Source organism: Schistocerca americana, chromosome 2 (assembly GCF_021461395.2).
Source record: "Schistocerca americana isolate TAMUIC-IGC-003095 chromosome 2, iqSchAmer2.1, whole genome shotgun sequence".
Lineage (NCBI taxonomy): Eukaryota > Metazoa > Arthropoda > Insecta > Orthoptera > Acrididae > Schistocerca > Schistocerca americana.
The window spans coordinates 624,138,202-624,156,397 of record NC_060120.1 but is presented as its reverse complement, the minus strand read 5'-3'; the positions used below and the strand labels follow the sequence as shown (position 1 = coordinate 624,156,397).

General features: G+C 39.6%; 1 protein-coding gene across 3 annotated transcripts in view; it reads left to right on the top strand.

Annotated features, from left to right (window-relative positions):
* LOC124596376 (putative ATP-dependent RNA helicase TDRD12) overlaps window positions 1-18,196 on the top strand; it is a 470,123-nt gene that overhangs the window by 206,642 nt on the left and 245,285 nt on the right. For all 3 annotated transcript variants that reach the window (XM_047135490.1, XM_047135489.1, XM_047135491.1), the window contains one exon: window positions 11,848-12,000. In XM_047135490.1, the coding sequence (XP_046991446.1) occupies window positions 11,848-12,000 (153 nt within the window). The remainder of the gene's footprint in view (window positions 1-11,847; window positions 12,001-18,196) is intronic.

The window sequence follows — 18,196 nt, the reverse complement described above, 5'->3', positions numbered from 1 at the left end:
CCATACTGTTGCTTATCTGCCTCTGGAACATCTTTTTTCCAACCGTCCATGTGCTACAATGTCATAGGGATCTGCCTGCAATGTGTGCTGGAGTTCTTCGGTGTGGAGCCAGTATGGCCCCAAATCCAGGGTTTTAACAGCCTGGTGCAGTACAAGAGAGATTGCACTCCTGCTTCCATTTTTAATGCAATATTTTCTGACATTTTATCTGAGCACCACTACTATGTAGCTGTTTTTACAGATGGATTGAAATGGGGATTCTGTTGGTTGCTCTGTTGTTTTCCCAGATCGTGTCCTGAAGGTTCGACTGTCTCAAGCGTTTACTGCCTTTGGTGCAGAATTGTCTGTGATCTAGTGGGAACTGTAGCAGATAACACATTTTTGCAGTGCTAAACTTCTTGGCTGCTCTAATTCTCTAAGTGTTCTTCACTCATTGAAACATTTGTACTCAGCAGTTATAGTAGTCCAGACCATTCAGGATGCACTCCTCCAACTAAGGCGACTGGGGAAAGAGTAGACCTTCTGCTGGGTACCAGGGTACATTGGCATTGCTAGGAACAAAAGGGGCAGATCTAGCAACCAAGGTGACATGTCTTGATTCGCAGGTATTTCCGTGTGCCACCTCCCTGCATGCTATCACCTCACTGTTGAGCTCAAGAGTCTTGCGTCGGTGGGAGGATGAATGGTTGGGAGTGACTGACAATAAACTCAGTTTAGTGAAGCCCATAATGCGGGTGTGGTGTACTTCCTTCCAGCCATGTAGATGGGATGAGGTCCCCCTTACTTGTCTTTGCGTAGGCCACAGCCCTATGATGCTTGGATTCTTGCTCCGGCAAGAGGACTCTCCAGTGTGTGGCACTTGTGCCGTACAGATCACTGTGCAACACATTTTATTGGACTGTGTTTTATTTTCCAACCAGTGGGCCTTGGCTGATTTGCTGATGGATCAGCAATCTCTTTTAGGTAATAATCAAATGAATGTGGTTAGGGTTTAAAAGTTTTGTGAACTGTCCAACGTTTTACCAAGATTTTAAGGAGAAGGTTGTAATTCTTTCACAGGGTGACTGGCTCGTCCATATATTATGCAAGTGGCCAGCCAGTGACAATTTCCTGTGGTGTCATTTTAGCTCCTTTCTTGTTTTACTTATGTTTTAGTCTCTTGTATAGCATCTTTAGTCTTTTTCCGCTGTCTTTGCATGTATGACCACATTTTACTAAGTTTCTCCACATTCATTTCTTTTAATGTGTGTAAGGGTGCCGATAACCTCAGAATTGAGTGCCCGCAAGTACCAACACACACACACACACACACACACACACACACACACACACACACACTGCTCATATCAGGAAATGCTATCTGCTTGCAAGATTTTTTAGATATTTCCTCATTTGCACTATTGTTTCTTGTACCTAAACTGTAAAGACAGATTGCCATCTTACATCTTAACTTACCCATGAATCTCAACATTTGTCAGGGAAAAATGCTAAAACTTGTCTGAAAATCAGGGAAATATCAGGGAATTTCACTTAGCAAAACTTGTGGCAACCATGAATATACAGGGTGTTACAAAAAGGTACGGCCAAAATTTCAGGAAACATTCCTCACACACAGAGAAAGAAATTATGTTATGTGGGCATGTGTCCGGAAACGCTTACTTTCCATGTTAGAGCTCATTTTATTACTTCTCTTCAAATCACATTAATCATGGAATGGAAACACACAGCAACAGAACGTGCCAGCGTGACTTCCAACACTTTGTTACAGGAAATGTTCAAAATGTCCTCCGTTAGCGAGGATACATGCATCCACCCTCCGTCGCATGGAATCCCTGATGCGCTGATGCAGCCCTGGAGAATGGCGTATTGTATTACAGCTGTCCACAATACGAGCACGAAGAGTCTCTACATTTGGTACCGGGTTTGCGCAGACAAGAGCTTTCAAATGCCCCCATAAATGAAAGTCAAGAGGGTTGAGGTCAGGAGGGCGTGGAGGCCATGGAATTGGTCCGCCTCTACCAATCCATTGGTTAACGAATCTGTTGTTGAGAAGCATACGAACACTTCAACTGAAATGTGTAGGAGCTCCATCGTGCATGAACCACATGTTGTGTCGTACTGTTCTAGCAGCACAGGTAGAGTATCCCATATGAAATCATGATAACGTGCTCCATTGAGCGTAGGTGGAAGAACATGGGGCCCAGTCAAGACATCACCAACAATGCCTGCCCAAATGTTCACAGAAAATCTGTGTTGATGACGTGATTGCACAATTGCGTGCGGATTCTTGTCAGCCCACACATGTTGATTGTGAAAATTTACAATTTGATCATGTTCAAATGAAGCCTCATCCCTAAAGAGAACATTTGCACTGAAATGAGGATTGACACATTGTTGGATGAACCATTCGCAGATTGTGTACCCGTGGAGGCCAATCAGCTGCTGATAGTGCCTGCACACGCTCAACATGGTACGGAAACAACTGGTTCTCCCGTAGCACTCTCCATACAGTGACATGGTCAACGTTACCTTGTGCAGCAGCAACTTCTCTGACGCTGACATTAGGGTTATCATCAACTGCACAAAGAATTGCCTCGTCCATTGCAGGTGTCCTTGTCGATCTACGTCTTCCCCAGTTGCGAGTCTTAGGCTGGAATGTTCCGTGCTCCCTAAGTCGCCGATCAATTGCTTCGAATGTCTTCCTGTCGGGACACCTTCGTTCTGGAAATCTGTCTCGATACAAACGTACTGCGCCACGGCTATTGCCTCGTGCTAATCCATACATCAAATGGGCATCTGCCAACTCCGCATTTGTAAACATGGCACTGACTGCAAAACCACGTTCGTGATGAACACTAACCTGTTGATGCTACGTACTGATGTGCTTGATGCTAGTACTGTAGAGCAATGAGTCGCATATCAACACAAGCACCGAAGTCAGCATTACCTTCCTTCAATTGGTCCAACTGGCGGTGAATGGAGGAAGTACAGTACATACTGACGAAACTAAAATGAGCTCTAACATGGAAATTAAGCGTTTCCGGACACGTGTCCACATAACATCTTTTCTTTATTTGTGTGTGAGGAATGTTTCCTGAAAGTTTGGCCGTACCTTTTTGTAACACCCTGTATAGCAAGACCACAAATTCTGATGTTATAATAAATGCAGACTCCTGTCATCCAAATGTATATAAGAAAGCTTTCTTCTTAGCAATGATTCACAGAATCCTCAAACTCCCATTACAGGCCACTGAAATTTTGGGCCCTTGCCCCAGCTGATCGGAGAAAAAGAAAGGAAAGATTTAACATGACCTCGAAAAGAAATACATCTGGTAAAGTATCTAGATTATTTAGCCATCCTGACGTTACTGTGGCCTTTTCAGTTAACAATACTTTATGCCTCAGTCTACTTGGTAAAGTAAAAAAGCATTACAATAGATTTTTAAGTTCGGGTTTCTATAAAGTATCATGTGATGCTTGAGGGAACTGCTACGTAGGACAGACAGGATGTAATTTTAAAATAAGTTATCATGGAGTTACTGTAGGTGTTCTAGTAGCATTTTTTTTTTTTTTTTTTTTTTTTTTTTTTTAGCAGTATTTAATAGAAAGCAAACATTCCCATGGAACAACTGAATATAATTTAAATGTTCTACACACAGCCCTAAAGAGTTTGTGCTTCAGTTTATTGGAGGGAACTAGATTTATGCACAATATAAAAAGATTCTTCTCAGTTAGTGAATGAACAGATTGATTTTAAAAAGAAAAATTATTTCAATTTATTTTAATATGAATACTTACTCCTGTGTTCTATCTTTTCACTGTTAACTGGCAAACATGTATAGCATGTATAAGGTTTTTAGTAATACAATACAGTAAAACACACATTGTTTTTCTTACGACTAGCAGATAGCTAGTGATTACTTATTACATTGTTATTAATAGCTGTAGTTATGCTGCATATGTTGCTAGGTAACCTTCAGTGTTAAGTCATTTATTTTTTGTATCTGTTTTTGGTAAAATGCTACTCATTTTTATCTCCTTTATTGAGTAATGAATATTGTTGCGTAAGAGTTAAGTAGGTTTTTATAACTATTCTTGTGTGCCCGTTAACTTACAAACAATACTCAGAGTTTGCATTGCTAAGTAGCCAACAGTGTCTTGCTTGCGTACATGCTTGCATACATACGTACACATACATATTCCATACAGCGCAGTGTAATAGTGATTTTACTGGCTTCTCATTGCATGTTAATTCACTTTTTCTTATATTATGTTTTACAATGTAAACTCAAAATAAGCAGCTCAATAGCATTATATAACAGCTAAATAGGCTTTTACAATTATTTCTTTGTGTATGTTAACTTACAAGCAATATTTCAGGACAACCAGCTAGGCATAATTCATTGCATCGTAACAGCTTTGACAGTTATTGATAAGCTGCACCTTGCTCAATAACTGGCAACATCATGTTCATGCAGAGGACAGTCAACAATGATGCTACTGGCTTCTGACTTCATGTTAATTTTTATTTTAATGTGTTATATTTTACTGCGTAAGCTTAAAATAAGCAGCTTAAGCCAATATTATAATTAGATACAATAAACAAACTCGTAATTTTTTTTTTTTTTTGATCTGCAAGTCACTTTGGTGTTTCATTACGTATTCTGCTCCTTCCCCTCTTGCTAGCAGCAGTTTGTGTCAAAAGGCTTCTTTTCCCACATACACTTGGAATTCTGCAGTATTTCTTGTGCTGTATTATTTATGGTTCACCTTCTTAAGCTGTTTCTCATTCTGCGGTTCACAGTGTTTATGTCTGTTCATTCGTTTTCATTGACACTGTGAGTGTTGCCAACCTGTGTGTGTATGAAATTGTCTTGTACATAGGTAGCGGCATGAGAGGAGTGGGGGTGGATTGGCTTTTTCTTTTTCGGGGGGGGGGGGGGGGGGGGGCAGGGATGGGCTTGGACGGTGATTATAGGACAGAATGTGGGAGGAGATGGTAGTGGTCAGTGGAGCCTGTGGTTATATGTGTACATGTATTATTACATTAAGTGGTCAACTAGTGTAAAGAGTGTGTGGTTTGCTAAGTTGATCTTATCATTTATGAGTTGTTTCTCTTCTGTTGTGGTATTTTGGATGTGGTAATTTTCTTGTAAGGTGAGGTGTTTTTTGGTGCTGTTTTTCCTTATTATTTACCTGTCTGTGTCTCTGGTTGTAATTTTATGTTGGTGTTGATGTAAGTGTTCTGCAAAAGTTGAGTGATTTGCCCTATACTTCCATGCTCTTACATGTTCTTTGTACCTGGTATCAAATGTCCTCCTGGTTTGACCTATGTATCTTCCATCACATTTATTGCATTTCGGTTGGTATATTTATCAGTTTTTCCTATTGTTTTTGGGAAGTATTTCTGAATTGAGTTGCTGGTTTGGTGTGCTATTTTCATGTCTTGTTTTTTGAAAATATTGGATATTGTGTGTGTGCATTTGTGATTGTATGTCATTGTATACCATCTTATTCTTTCTGTTTCTTTCACACTTTGTGTTGTTTCTATTCTTGTATTTTGTGTATTTATTTGTGTGTGATTTTGTCCTTGTATTGATGATAACTGAGTGTTGGTTCTTTCTGTTTCTTGATTTTCCTGTTCGACTTTGTTACTAAGTTCTTTTTGTGTCCTTCGTTTGCGGCTATTTGCATTATGGTATTCGTTTCTTTTTTTGTAATTGTCTGTATCTAATGGTACTGTGTTTAGTCTGTGGAGCATGTATCTAAGTGCTGCCTGCTTTTGCGAACTGGGGTGTTGTGATGTCTTATCTATAATTGTGTGTGTTGTTGGTTTTCGTTATATGTCAAGTGTGTGTTGGTTGTTTTGAATATTTATGGTGAGGTCCGAGAAATTTAACTGTCTATTTTGCTCTTTCTCTATTGTAAAATGTATCTTATCATGATCAGAATTTATGTGTATGTGTAACTCGTCAATTTTATTGTTTGGTTCATCTATCAGGCACAAGATGTCATCCATATATCTAATGCAGTATAGGCTGTTGTTGTTATTTGGCAGTATTTTGTCAAGTATAATCTTTTCTATGAGGTTAATAGAAATGAAACCTGGTCTGTGCGTCTGCCTTTGTAACACATGCTAGGTGGCACCATGTAGTTGTGGGTATGATGGCACCATCTATTGGTAGAGAGACTGATGCTTGCACGCCTTTTGATGTTGCATAGCACCAATGTGGTTTCACACCGAAGAGAAGGTGGTCACAACAGTTATCGTCCACTAACGAACATGCAGGCAAGTAAGCAGGAACAACGAGGAGTGATTCAATTTTTGACAGTGGAAGGAGTTGGAGGCCGTGGTATGTATCGTAGGATGAAGGCTGTGTATGGTGAGTACAGTCTGAGTCGTTCAAGTGTTGTGGAATGGCGCAAATGATTCCTTGAGGGGTGCGAGTCACTGGAAGATGGTGCTTGTCCTGGACAGGCTCATTGTGTCATCGCACCGGAAATGGTTGTGGAAGTGAATGCTTTAGTCCTGGACAACTGCAGAATCACCATAGACAAGATCCATCAATTATTGTGTATTAGCCTGGGCACCGCCCACACCATAATGCATCAACACTTGAACTTTCGAAAAATCTGTGCACAGTGGGTTCTCCACCAACTGTTCGCCGAGTAGCGTAATACTCAAATGGTACTGTCTTTGAGTCATCTGCTATGTTATCATGAGGAGGACTATGGATTTCTGTCCCGTATTGTCACAGGTGATGAAACATTTTGTCACCATTTAGAACCGGAAAGCAAGCTTCAGAGCAAGCAGTGCAAGGGGGTTTTTTTTTTTTTTTTTTTTTTTTTTTTTTTTTTTTTTTTTTTTTTTTTTTTTTTTTTTTTGTGACCACAAGGGCCCTGGAACGGGAACCACTATCAATGCCCAGTGTTATCAGGCCACTTTACAGAACCTTAGACAAGCCATCAAGTCGAAACGCCAAGACATGTTGTCCAATGGCGTTATCCTCCTGCATGATAATGCTCACCCACACAATGTGATGAAGAGGACATTGCAGCAGTTTCGGTAAGAAATGCAGGAACATCCATCGTGTATTCCCAACTTTTCACTGTGTGACTTTCATGTGTTTGGACCTCTGAAACAATCTGTTCACGGACATCGATTCGCAATAGACGATGAAGTGTGTGACTGGGCCCAGGCCTGGATCTGACAGCAGCCTACTAGCTTCTTCAAGGATGGATTCAACCGGCTAGTGTTGCAGTGGGACAAATGTGCCAACAGTTTTGGCAACTATTTTTGAGCGTGTGTACTGTGTTTAACTACATAAATCTTTACCGTTACTTTACACTAGTGACTGGGTTTCATTTGAATGCCCCTTGTACATAGTTCATAAATATGTTTGCTATGGTTCCAGACACTGGGGATCGCATTGGTAATCCTTCACTTTGTAAATAGAATTCATTATTGAACTGAAAGTAATTCTTTTCTGTTATTAGCTCTAGAAGCCTGACTGCTTCTTTGATGTGGTATATTGAATACATTTTTTCTACCTCAAATGACAGAAGGGTGGCTGTGTCTGGAACTTGTATGTCTTTTATGTACTGAATCAATTTGACGTGTTTCTTATGGTCCTGTCCTCATGTAATTTGTACTTTTCTGGTAAGATTTCCAACAGGTATCTTGCAAGTGGGTAAGTGGGAGCATTTCTATAATTTACAGTAACTCTGACGGGGAGATCTTGCTTGTGTAGCTTTGGTTGGCATTGGAGGAAAGGTGCACTGGGATTTGTTTGTACCAGTTTTCCTTTTCCATTGTTTTCTAATGTATGTCCAATGTCTATCAGAGTTGTTTCTTAACTTTGTTTGGAATCTATTAATTGAATCTGATTTTAGTTTTATGATTTTATTGTTTGTGGTGAACTCTTGTGTCTTTCTGATGTATTGCTCTTTATCCATGAGAACCACTGTGTTTCACTTATCTGCCCTTGTGATGATAGTGTTGTGTTCCTGTAGTTTCTTTCTAAGTTTTTGTCAGTGTTATGGGATCTGTATTGTTTCAGTTTCCTCTGTTTCCTTTCATCTATGGTGTTATGTTTTTGATGTCATTACTGAGTAGCTCTCTCGTCAGACCACTGTTTACTTCACTTGTTTCTGTTTTTCTGTGTGAGATTGCTTTCTGATTAAACTATAAGTTTTTATATGTATTTCTCACCTATCTGTTTGCTGACGTGTTTCAGATCTTTTTTTGAGTAGTTTTACTCCTCCTGTATGCGAAACAGTGTCAGTGAGGTTGACCAGTCGTGGATAGAAGTGATGTTTCTTGTTAGACTGTGTGTAATTTGTGGCTGTGTCGGGTGTTTGTTTAGCTTTTAAATTTGCAATCTTCCTTTGTGAGGATTTTTTGTTTTTATATCACTGCATATGTACGATTTTCAACCTCGCTTACAATATGGGAGAAAACAGCAGTATTATTCAGAAAACTTGTAAGATTAAGATGTGCTTTATATAGTTCCCAATGTAGGACTTGTTTTCTTGTCATAAAGAAACTTGATTTCATTGTTTAGCCAAATTTTTGAGCTATTTGTTTCATTTTCTCTGCACTGGCAGAACTGTTTTTAACTGTACATTAATATATTTAGGTATAATTTTTATTCCATGGTTATTCTGTAAATTTGATACATACATTTGTACATTTTTGATTGTTTTAGGTTAAAAACAGCGTATTCTGCTACTTCTCTTCTTCCTAGCAGCAGTTGGTGTTGAAAGGCTTCATTTCACATTTGCACTTTGCACTCTGCAGTATTTCCTGTGCTGCGTTATGTACACTTCACTTTTTCACTTTCTTAAACTGTTTCTCACTCTGCACTGCCACAGTGTTTATCTCTGTTCGTTTGTTTTTGTTGACATTTTAAGTATTGCCAACCTGTGAAACTGTGTGTGTGTGTGTGTGTGTGTGTGTGTGTGTGTGTGAGAGAGAGAGACAGACAGAGAGAGAGAGAGAGAGAGAGAGAGAGAGAGAGAGAGAGAGAGAGAGAGAGAGAGACCTTTCACTAACTCACATAGTGCATAGAAAACCCCGTAGTTGAATCAGAAAGCATTCTCACACAGGAAAACAGAAATGAAACAAGTGAGGTAAACATTAGTCTGACAGGAGAGCTAGTCAGTTATAAAATTGAAAACATAATAACACAGATGAATGAAAGCAGAGGAAACTGAAATGATACAGATTCCATTACACCAACAAAACTTAGAAAGAAACTACGGGAACACAACACAAGGGCAGATAACTGAAACACAGTGGTTCTAATGGATAAAGAGCAATACATCAGAAAGACACAAGAGTTCATCACACAAAATAAAATCATAAAACTAAAATCAGATTCAACTAATAGGTTCAAAACAAAGTTGAGAAACACTCTGTTATCCACTTGAAAGATACTTGTTGAAAATCTTATCAGAAAACTACAAACTACAAGAGGACAGGACCATAAGAAACACGCCACTATTGATTCAGTACATAAAAGACATACAAGTTCCAGACACAGCCACCCTCCTATCATTTGATGTGGAGAATATGTATTCAATATACCAATAACTGAAATGATAAACATTATAGAACAAATTTTAAAACATGCAGAACACTTCCACATGAATACATCAAAGAAACAGTCAGGCTTGCAGAGCTGATAACAGAACAGAACTACTTTCAGTTCAATAATGAATTCCATTACCAATGGGATCCACGGTGTCTGGAACCATAGCAATCATATTTATGAGCCATGTAGAACAGATTATATTTAACAAAATACTGCCAAATAACAACATCCTATACTGCATTAGATATATGGATGACATCTTTTGCCTGATAGATGAACCAAACAATAAAATTGACGAGTTACACATACACATAAATTCTGATCATGATAAGATACTTTTTACAATAGAGAAAGAGCAAAACAGACAGTTAAATTTCTTGGACCTCACCATAAATATTCAAAACAACCAACACACACTTGACATATACCGAAAACCAACAACACACATAATTATACATAAGACATCACAACACCCCAGTTCGCAAAAGCAGGCAGCACTTAGATACATGCTCCACAGACTAAACACAGTACCATTAGATACAGACAATTACAAAAAATAAATGAATACCATAATGCAAATAGCCGCAAATGAAGGACACAAAAGAACTTAGCAACAAAATTGAACAAGAAAATCAAGAAACAGGAAGAACCAACACTCAGCTGTCATCAATACAAGGACAAAATCGCACATAAACAAATACACAAAATACAAGAATAGAAACAATACGAAGTGTGAAAGAAACAGAAAGAATAAGATGGTACACAATGACATACAATCACAAATACACACACAGAATATCCAATATTTTCAAAAAGGAATACATGAAAATAGCACACCAAACCAGCAACTCAATTCAGAAATACTTTCCAAAAACAATAGGAAAAACTGATACGTATCAGAAATATACCAACCGAAATGCAATAAATGTGATGGAAGATACGTAGGTTAAACCAGGAGGACATGTGATACCAGGTACTGTAAGAGCACGGAAGTATAGGACAAATCACTCAACTTTTGCAGAACGCTTACATCAACACCAACATAAAATTACAACCAGAGACACAGACATGTAAATAATAAGGAAAAACAGCAACAAAATACACCTCACCTTACAAGAAAATTACCACATCCAAAAAACCATAACAGAAAAGAAACAACTCATAGATGATAAGATCAACTTGGCACACCACACGCTCTTTAAACTCGTTGACCACTTAATATAACATTACGTGTACACATATAACCACAGGCTCCACTGCACTGACCACTACCATCTCCTCCCAGTTTCTGTCTGTCCTATAATCACCGTCCAAGCCCCCCCCCCCCCCCCCCCCTTCCGCCCACCCGAAAAAGATTACGTATTTACCTACGCACAAGACAATTTCACTATCTCTCTCTCTCTCTCTCTCTCTCTCTCTCTCTCTCTCTCTCTCTCTCTCTCACACACACACACACACACACACACACACACACACACACACAGGTTGGCAACACTCACAGTGTCAATGAAAACGATTGAACAGACATAAACACTGTGGAGTCTAGAATGACAAACAGTTTAAGAAAGTGAATTGTAAATAATGCAGCACAGGAAATGCTGCAGAATTCCAAGTGCAAATGGGAAATGAAGCCTTTCGGCATCAACTGCTGCTAGAAAGGTGGGAACTAGCAAAATATGTGAAGAAACACCTCAAGTAACTTGCAGTCCAATTTTATAAAGAAAATTCTGTTTTTAATCAAAAACAATAAAAAATATACAAACATATGTATCCAAGTTACAGAATAACCATGAAAGATGCTTTATAAAAAAAAGCGAAACGTGTCTGGTGTAGTTCTTTTTAATTAGATTGCAGTCAGCTCCGATGGATAACCAATAGTTATAGACTACTTTGGGTTTAAGTTCAATGTGTGTGTGTGTGTGTGTGTGTGTGTGTGTGTGTGTGTCAGAGAGAGAGAGAGAGAGAGAGAGAGAGAGAGAGAGAGAGATAGACCATTCAAATCGAGGTAGAGAGAGAGAGAGAGAGAGAGAGAGAGAGAGAGAGAGAGACCATTCAAATCAAGGTGTATACTTGCAGAGTAAAAATGAAAATATACAGAATTTTTTGTGTTGTAAGCTTGCAGTTAATTATTACATGTGACACTGTGTTATAAAGATGTATTTTGTATAACTATAGTGCTTAATTGATACCTTACATTCACCAAGAAATTTATGGAACAAACTGTATAGAGACGCCCTGACCATTTTTCCAGCTACCTTTGGGTAATGGTCCTGTGAGCCTAATACTCTGCTCAAGCAGTGCAAGTGCGCAGTGGATAGGCAATGCTTGTACTCTGCTTCTTTCCAAGAAAAGCCCATACAAAGTTGTTGTCACGTATGGTGGGGGAGCTGACAGCACAAAAGTGGTATGATGATTATATGTCAAACAATATTTCATTCATGTAGAATTATTTCATTTTTTTAAGTGTTGTGAAAGACTGTACATGATCTTAATGAAATTTTATTTGAGACTGTGCTTAAACTTTATAAATGTGATTAAAATATATGTTGTAAGTTTCTGATTATCAGGATGCAGAGTATCCAGTTTGCATATTATCTGCATCTGCACATAGTTTGGCAAGATTTGATTAAGTAAAAAATGAAACCTGGAGCATTCTGTTACATTTATAATAAATATTTTCATTTAAGATAAACTGTTATGCATGTAATCCAGGTCTTACTACCTGAAGATGAAGATGATGGGCCCCCAACCCCACTGTCAGACATCCCTGAAATATTTTTCCATTGTTTCCCATGTTTTCTTTAAATAAATGCAGGCACACTATCTTGTAACGTATTCATGGCTGATTTCCTGTCAGTATGTTGGCCTACTCCTTTCCATATGAAATTAAGGTTGATAAGTTTCAACTCGACTAAAGCTGAAAGTAACAGAAAATTATTTTTGTTTTCTAATGGGGTGGTTTCCTTCACAATTCTATCTCTGTGTTATTATGAAATGAAAGCTTACTGTTAAACTGTGCCAGGAGCAATACATTATTGACTGTACTTTTGCAGCCACTCACAGATCCCAGTAATACCATAGCTTTTAAAACTGATAATTGACAATGAGTTTTAATCTCATTCACTTATCACATTTCTGTTGCTGAAATAACTAATGGTTGTGTGTGCTAAGGTGATACATACACTCAGATGTGTTGTTCTAACAGTCAAAAGAAAATTGTGTAATGTAAATGGATAGATAAGAAATCTACTCATCAAGTGGTGGCGGGCGAACACACACCCAAAACAGTTTAACTTTTTCAAGCTTTTGGGACCAGAGGCTCGTTCTTTTAACAGAAGAGTTGAAGGGGGAGTAAGACGGGTGAAGGAAAAGGACTGGAGAGGCTTAGGGAAAGGTGTACAGCACAGAAAAGTCACCCAGAGCACCGAGTCGGAGGACACTTACCAGACGGGATGAGAAGGAAAGACCTGTCTGGTAAGTCTCCCCTGACCCATGGTTCTGGGTGACTTTTCTGTACTGTACCCCTTTCCCTAAACCTCTCCAGTCCTTTTCCTTTACCCCTCATCTTTCCCCTTCAACTCGTCTGCCAGAAGAAGGAGCTACTGGCTATGAAAGCTTGTAAATGTTAAACCTTTTTGTGTGTGTGTTCCCCTGATGCCGCTTGGTGAGTAGATTTTTTTTTATCTATTCATTTATGTTATATTGTCAATAATTGATTATTTTCATTATCACAAAAGAAATTATAAGTTATAGAAAAGTTAGGAAAAGGTTAATCTACAGTAAAACTTGGGATGGACATAAAACCAATGAGAGATTTAAAAGATAACTTAAGAATATTTGTCAAATTTTGCAATCAAAGCTGAGAACTGACCTGGTCAGTTATGGCATAAGTCACTGGAAATTTCAACATTTGTGAAACAAAATGAAGTGCTGCTTTTGTGGTTCCATTAGAAGAGTGGACAGTTAGTTTCCCCATCAGGTTCGAGGTTAATAGATAAGACAGGAGACTTCCATGAAACCCTAAAGTTTGAAGAAATATTTAATGCTTTGTCAAGATGGCCTACTTGGTTTAAACATTGCTACACAGTTTGAAAAATTCCTGTTCAGGGTGAGAAAGTTAATGCTATAAAGATGCAGCATATCCTTTATGTGAGAAATTCTTCAGTTACATCAAAGAAAACAGTTTTCTCCCACAAAAAGGTTGCAATAGCGATAAAACTTGACAGTACTGGTTGTGCTAGGAGGACAAGGCCACATGAACCTTATCCTTTCACAATGGAGCTCATTCTACCAGATGTGACCGTTGTAAGGAAAGGCTGATTGTTGTTTGTGTGCAAATTCAGTGATGACCACAGATTGAAGCCATTTGTTATAGAGCACTCAAAAGCACCATGCACTCACAAAGAAAAAAAAAAAACAAAACTTACTGATTTATTATATGCTTAAAAATGAGCATAAATCAACAGCACTGCATTCAGAGACTGGTTCCATTCTGTGTTTGTTCCTGCTGTCAATAAATATTTGGAGGAGAAACAATTACCTGAAGGAGCTGTCCTTTTGCGATGTACTTTCCACTGATACAGGAAATGGGCCAAGGTCTGATTGCAGCTGTAAAACATTATTACCAGTCGAATCTCATGAAACAGCTTGTGCAAAAATGTTCAGATATTCCCAGTTCCTGTGAATCCCCAGAACATGCCCAGTGCAATTCACAGTTTTTGTAATGCTGGGGACAATGTGATATCAACAGTAGCTCACCCATGGAAGTAAATTGCAACACCCTCTCCTGTATGTTGCTTTGAAGGTAATGATAGTGAGGAATATCATACTGCCACTTGTTTGATTTGTCTTGAAGAACAAAGTTCTGGTTGCAAAGATGTAGGTAAAAAAAAATCTATGAGTGGTTAAACAATGATGTCTGCTAAATGGTGTGAGTATAGGGAACAAAGAATGTTCGATAGTGGGAGAGAGTGAAGGTGTTATTTTTCACACTGAGGCCCCGAATTATGTTCAGCTACTATAAGAGTATGCAGACAAACTGCCTGTTCACTTCTGTCTTGGGTTCTTCAGCCGACATACATCTGATGATTTTTTTGATGTTTTACCAGCATGAGTGGTTGGAATTTTCAGAGTTTGACCGTTTATTCCTGGTGGTGGATTGGAGCCAAACTTGCAGCTGCAGACTATATGTGCCTGGCGCACTAATGTCCAAGGGCTTCTCTGCGTTGGTTTCTGGTGTGATTCTCTTGCTACCTGCTACAGCCGTTTGCTGCAGCACAGGAAGCCAGGATCAATTTAACTTGAGGCTTTCCTGTTTCTTGTTGAAGCTGTTCTTGTGTTTGTGTATTTCTACAGCTTCTGTGAACAAGTGGGTGCGATAGATCTTCTTTACAGCCAGAACTTCCATGTCAGTGAATTTTACTACATGGTCAGTCTCACACATTGCGTGCTCTGACATAGCTGATTTCTCCTCCTACCAACCTGCAATGTCATTTCTTCTGTAATCCTGGTGTTGATCGAACGTCCGGTCATTCCAACATAAACTTGTGCATGGTATGCAATATATTCCCAGCATTGCAAGTTGGTCCCTTTTCTCCTTTGCTGGTCTCCGACACTATTTGATCTTTGTCGGTTTGTAAATAATCTTTATGCCATGTTTGTGTAATATACGGCCAATTCTGTGTCTCACTCTGGGAATGTATGGCAGAAAGGCCGTACCCGACATTTTTTTTCTGATTTGTTACTTCGCCAAGTGTTTGGCTCTGTTATACTTCCAATATCACTTGTGGAATACCCATTGCAGCTCAAAATGCTTTCCAAGTGTTGTATTTTGCATCTGATGTGCTGTGGCTCACATATTTGTCTTGCCAGCATTATGAGCATATTAATCGTCCTTCTCTTCTGGCTCTGGTGGTGATTTGATAGTTTGTGCAGGTATCGGTCCGTGTGTGTTGGTTTTGGATACACACTGTGCCCCAGGTTTTCACCATCCCTTGTGACCAGCACATCTGGAAATGGTAGTTTTTTGTCCTTTTCTACTTCCACACTAAATTTTATGTTGGAGCTGTTCTTCACCATGACTCCACACAACAAAGGTATCATCAACGTATCTGAACCACACCTTAGGTTTACAAGGTGCCAAGTCCAGTGCCTGTGCTTTGAAGTGTTCCATGAAGAAGTCGGCCACCACTGGATTAAGAGGGCTACCCATGGTGATGCCTTCCAGCTGCTCATAGTAGTTGCCATTCCATGTGAAATGGCTCATGTCCAGACATACATGAAAGAGCTTTGTGATGTCTTGCAGGAAGGTGGAACCGATGTGCTCCAGATAGTCCCTGAGTGGCACTTCTGCAAACAAAGAAACAACATCAAAGCTGACCAGGATGTCATTTGGCACAACTTTTAGTTTCTTCACCTTCTCAATGAAATGTTGAGTTGTTTATGTATGCCTCAGTCTTCCCCCACGTGTGGCTGGAGCAAAGGGGCCAAATGTTTCGCCAGTTTATTCGTCGATGAGCCAGGATTGCTATCGGTTTTAGTGGACCGTTATTCTTATGTATCTTAGGTAATCCATACAGCCGGAGTGGTAGGGCTTCTGTATTGCGCATGTTCCGCTGTAAGTCCATCAGCAGAGAAGGTGCCCTGATTAACCAGTTCATATCCCGTGTGATACGATGTGTGGGATCTGCGCTTAGTTTCCGGTACATCATTGGATCTAATAGGTCCCAGATCATCTGCTTATAATATTCGGTCTTCATTATGACAATCTCATTTCCCTCATTGGCAGGTGCTACCAATACACTGTTGTCAGCGTTAAGGTTTTTAATGGCCTTCTTCAGGTTGCAAGCTGGTGGTTTTGCTCGGTGCAGTAGCCTGGCTGTTTCAGTGCACATTTCCTCTGGTCTTTCACATGGAAGGGTCTGAATGGCCACTTCAGTATTAGCAATGATGTCCTCCATAGATATAGCTCTCAGGATGATAACAAAATTTCCTCCTTTTTGAAGGACGGTCACTTCCTCTTCAGTCAGTTGTTCAGTGATGGTGACCACTGTGCGTGACATGTTGGGAATCGCCCCGTCAGTCTGCTTTCCAGCATCTTGCAAACTTTTACCTCTGTTGCTCAGTGCAGCACTCAAGTTTGTTCTGCATGCTCCTGTGGGTGATGCTGTCGATCTTATCCCAGTCGTCTCAATGCATTCTGCTACATAATTGATAGAAAATGTCCAAAAGTTCCTCATCCGTTCTTGCTAAGTCCCTCCATGTTGTATCAATTCACCCACGAAAAAAAGCTCGTTCTATTCTGTCATAGATACGATGTGCTTGGCGGTGGTGAATAGATGCTTACATTTCAAGAAAATTGGTTAGCACCTTCATACTGGCTCCGCAACAGAAAGGCGAGAGAGGACATCAATCGCACTTTCTTCTTCCATCGTTGATCAAGGCGTCAGTACAATCTGCAAATCTCCTCTCCGTAGAGGTGTAATACAAAATTGTTAATGCCAGAAAAGAGGCATGATTAATATGCTCCTAATGCGGGCTAGAGGATATGTGAGCCACAGCACCTCAGACGTGAAATACAACACTTGGAAAGTGTTCTGAGGAGCAACGGGTACTCCACAAGTGATATTAGAAGTATAACAGAGCCAAACACTTGACAAAGTGACAAATAAGAAATAGAAAGATCAGGTACAGCCTTTCTGCCTTACATTCCCATAGTGACGGACAGAATCAGCCGTATATTGTGCAAACTTGGCATAAAGACTATTTACAAACCGTCAAAGAAGATCAAAGAGTGCCTCAGATCGCCAGAGAAGAAAAGGGACCAACTTGCAATGCCAGAAATATACCATGCGGAAAAGTTTATGTTGGGAATGAGTGGATGATCGATCAACACCAGCATTACAGAACATAAATGACATTGCAGGTTGAGGCAGGTGGAGAAACTGGCTGTGGCAGAGCATGTGCTGTGCGAGACCAACCTTGTAGTAAAATTCACCGACACGGAAGTTCTGGCTGAAGAGCAGAACTATCACACCTACTTGTTCAGAGAAGCTGTAGAAATACATGAACACAAGAATAGCTTCAACAAGAAACAGGAAAGCCTCAAGGTAAATGGATCCTGGTTTCCAGTGCTGCAACGAACGAACAATGCAGGTAGCAAGAGAACTACACTGGAAATGACCATGTAGAAGATCTCGGACATTGGCACGCGAGGTACATATAATCTGCAGCCGCGAGTTCGGCTCCAATCCACCACCAGGAATAGACAGTGAAACTCTGAAAATGCCAACCACTCATGATGGTGAAACGTCAGAAAAATCATCAGACGAATCTCGGCCAAAGAATCCGAGACAGAAGCCAACAGGCAGTTTGTCAAGAAAGCCATAACAGTTTTGTAGACCATAATTTGTCTGCCTTTATAAATATTTTTGAGAACCATCATCAAGGGAAAAGTGAATGAAAAACAGTAACAGAAAAAACTGGATGATTATTTTCTAAGAGTGATCTGGAAGCAAGTGATATGAAGTACAATGTGTTTTAAGTGCAGTACTGTAAAGACATAGTCAGTTTCCAGTAACACATAAATGATCTAGTGATGA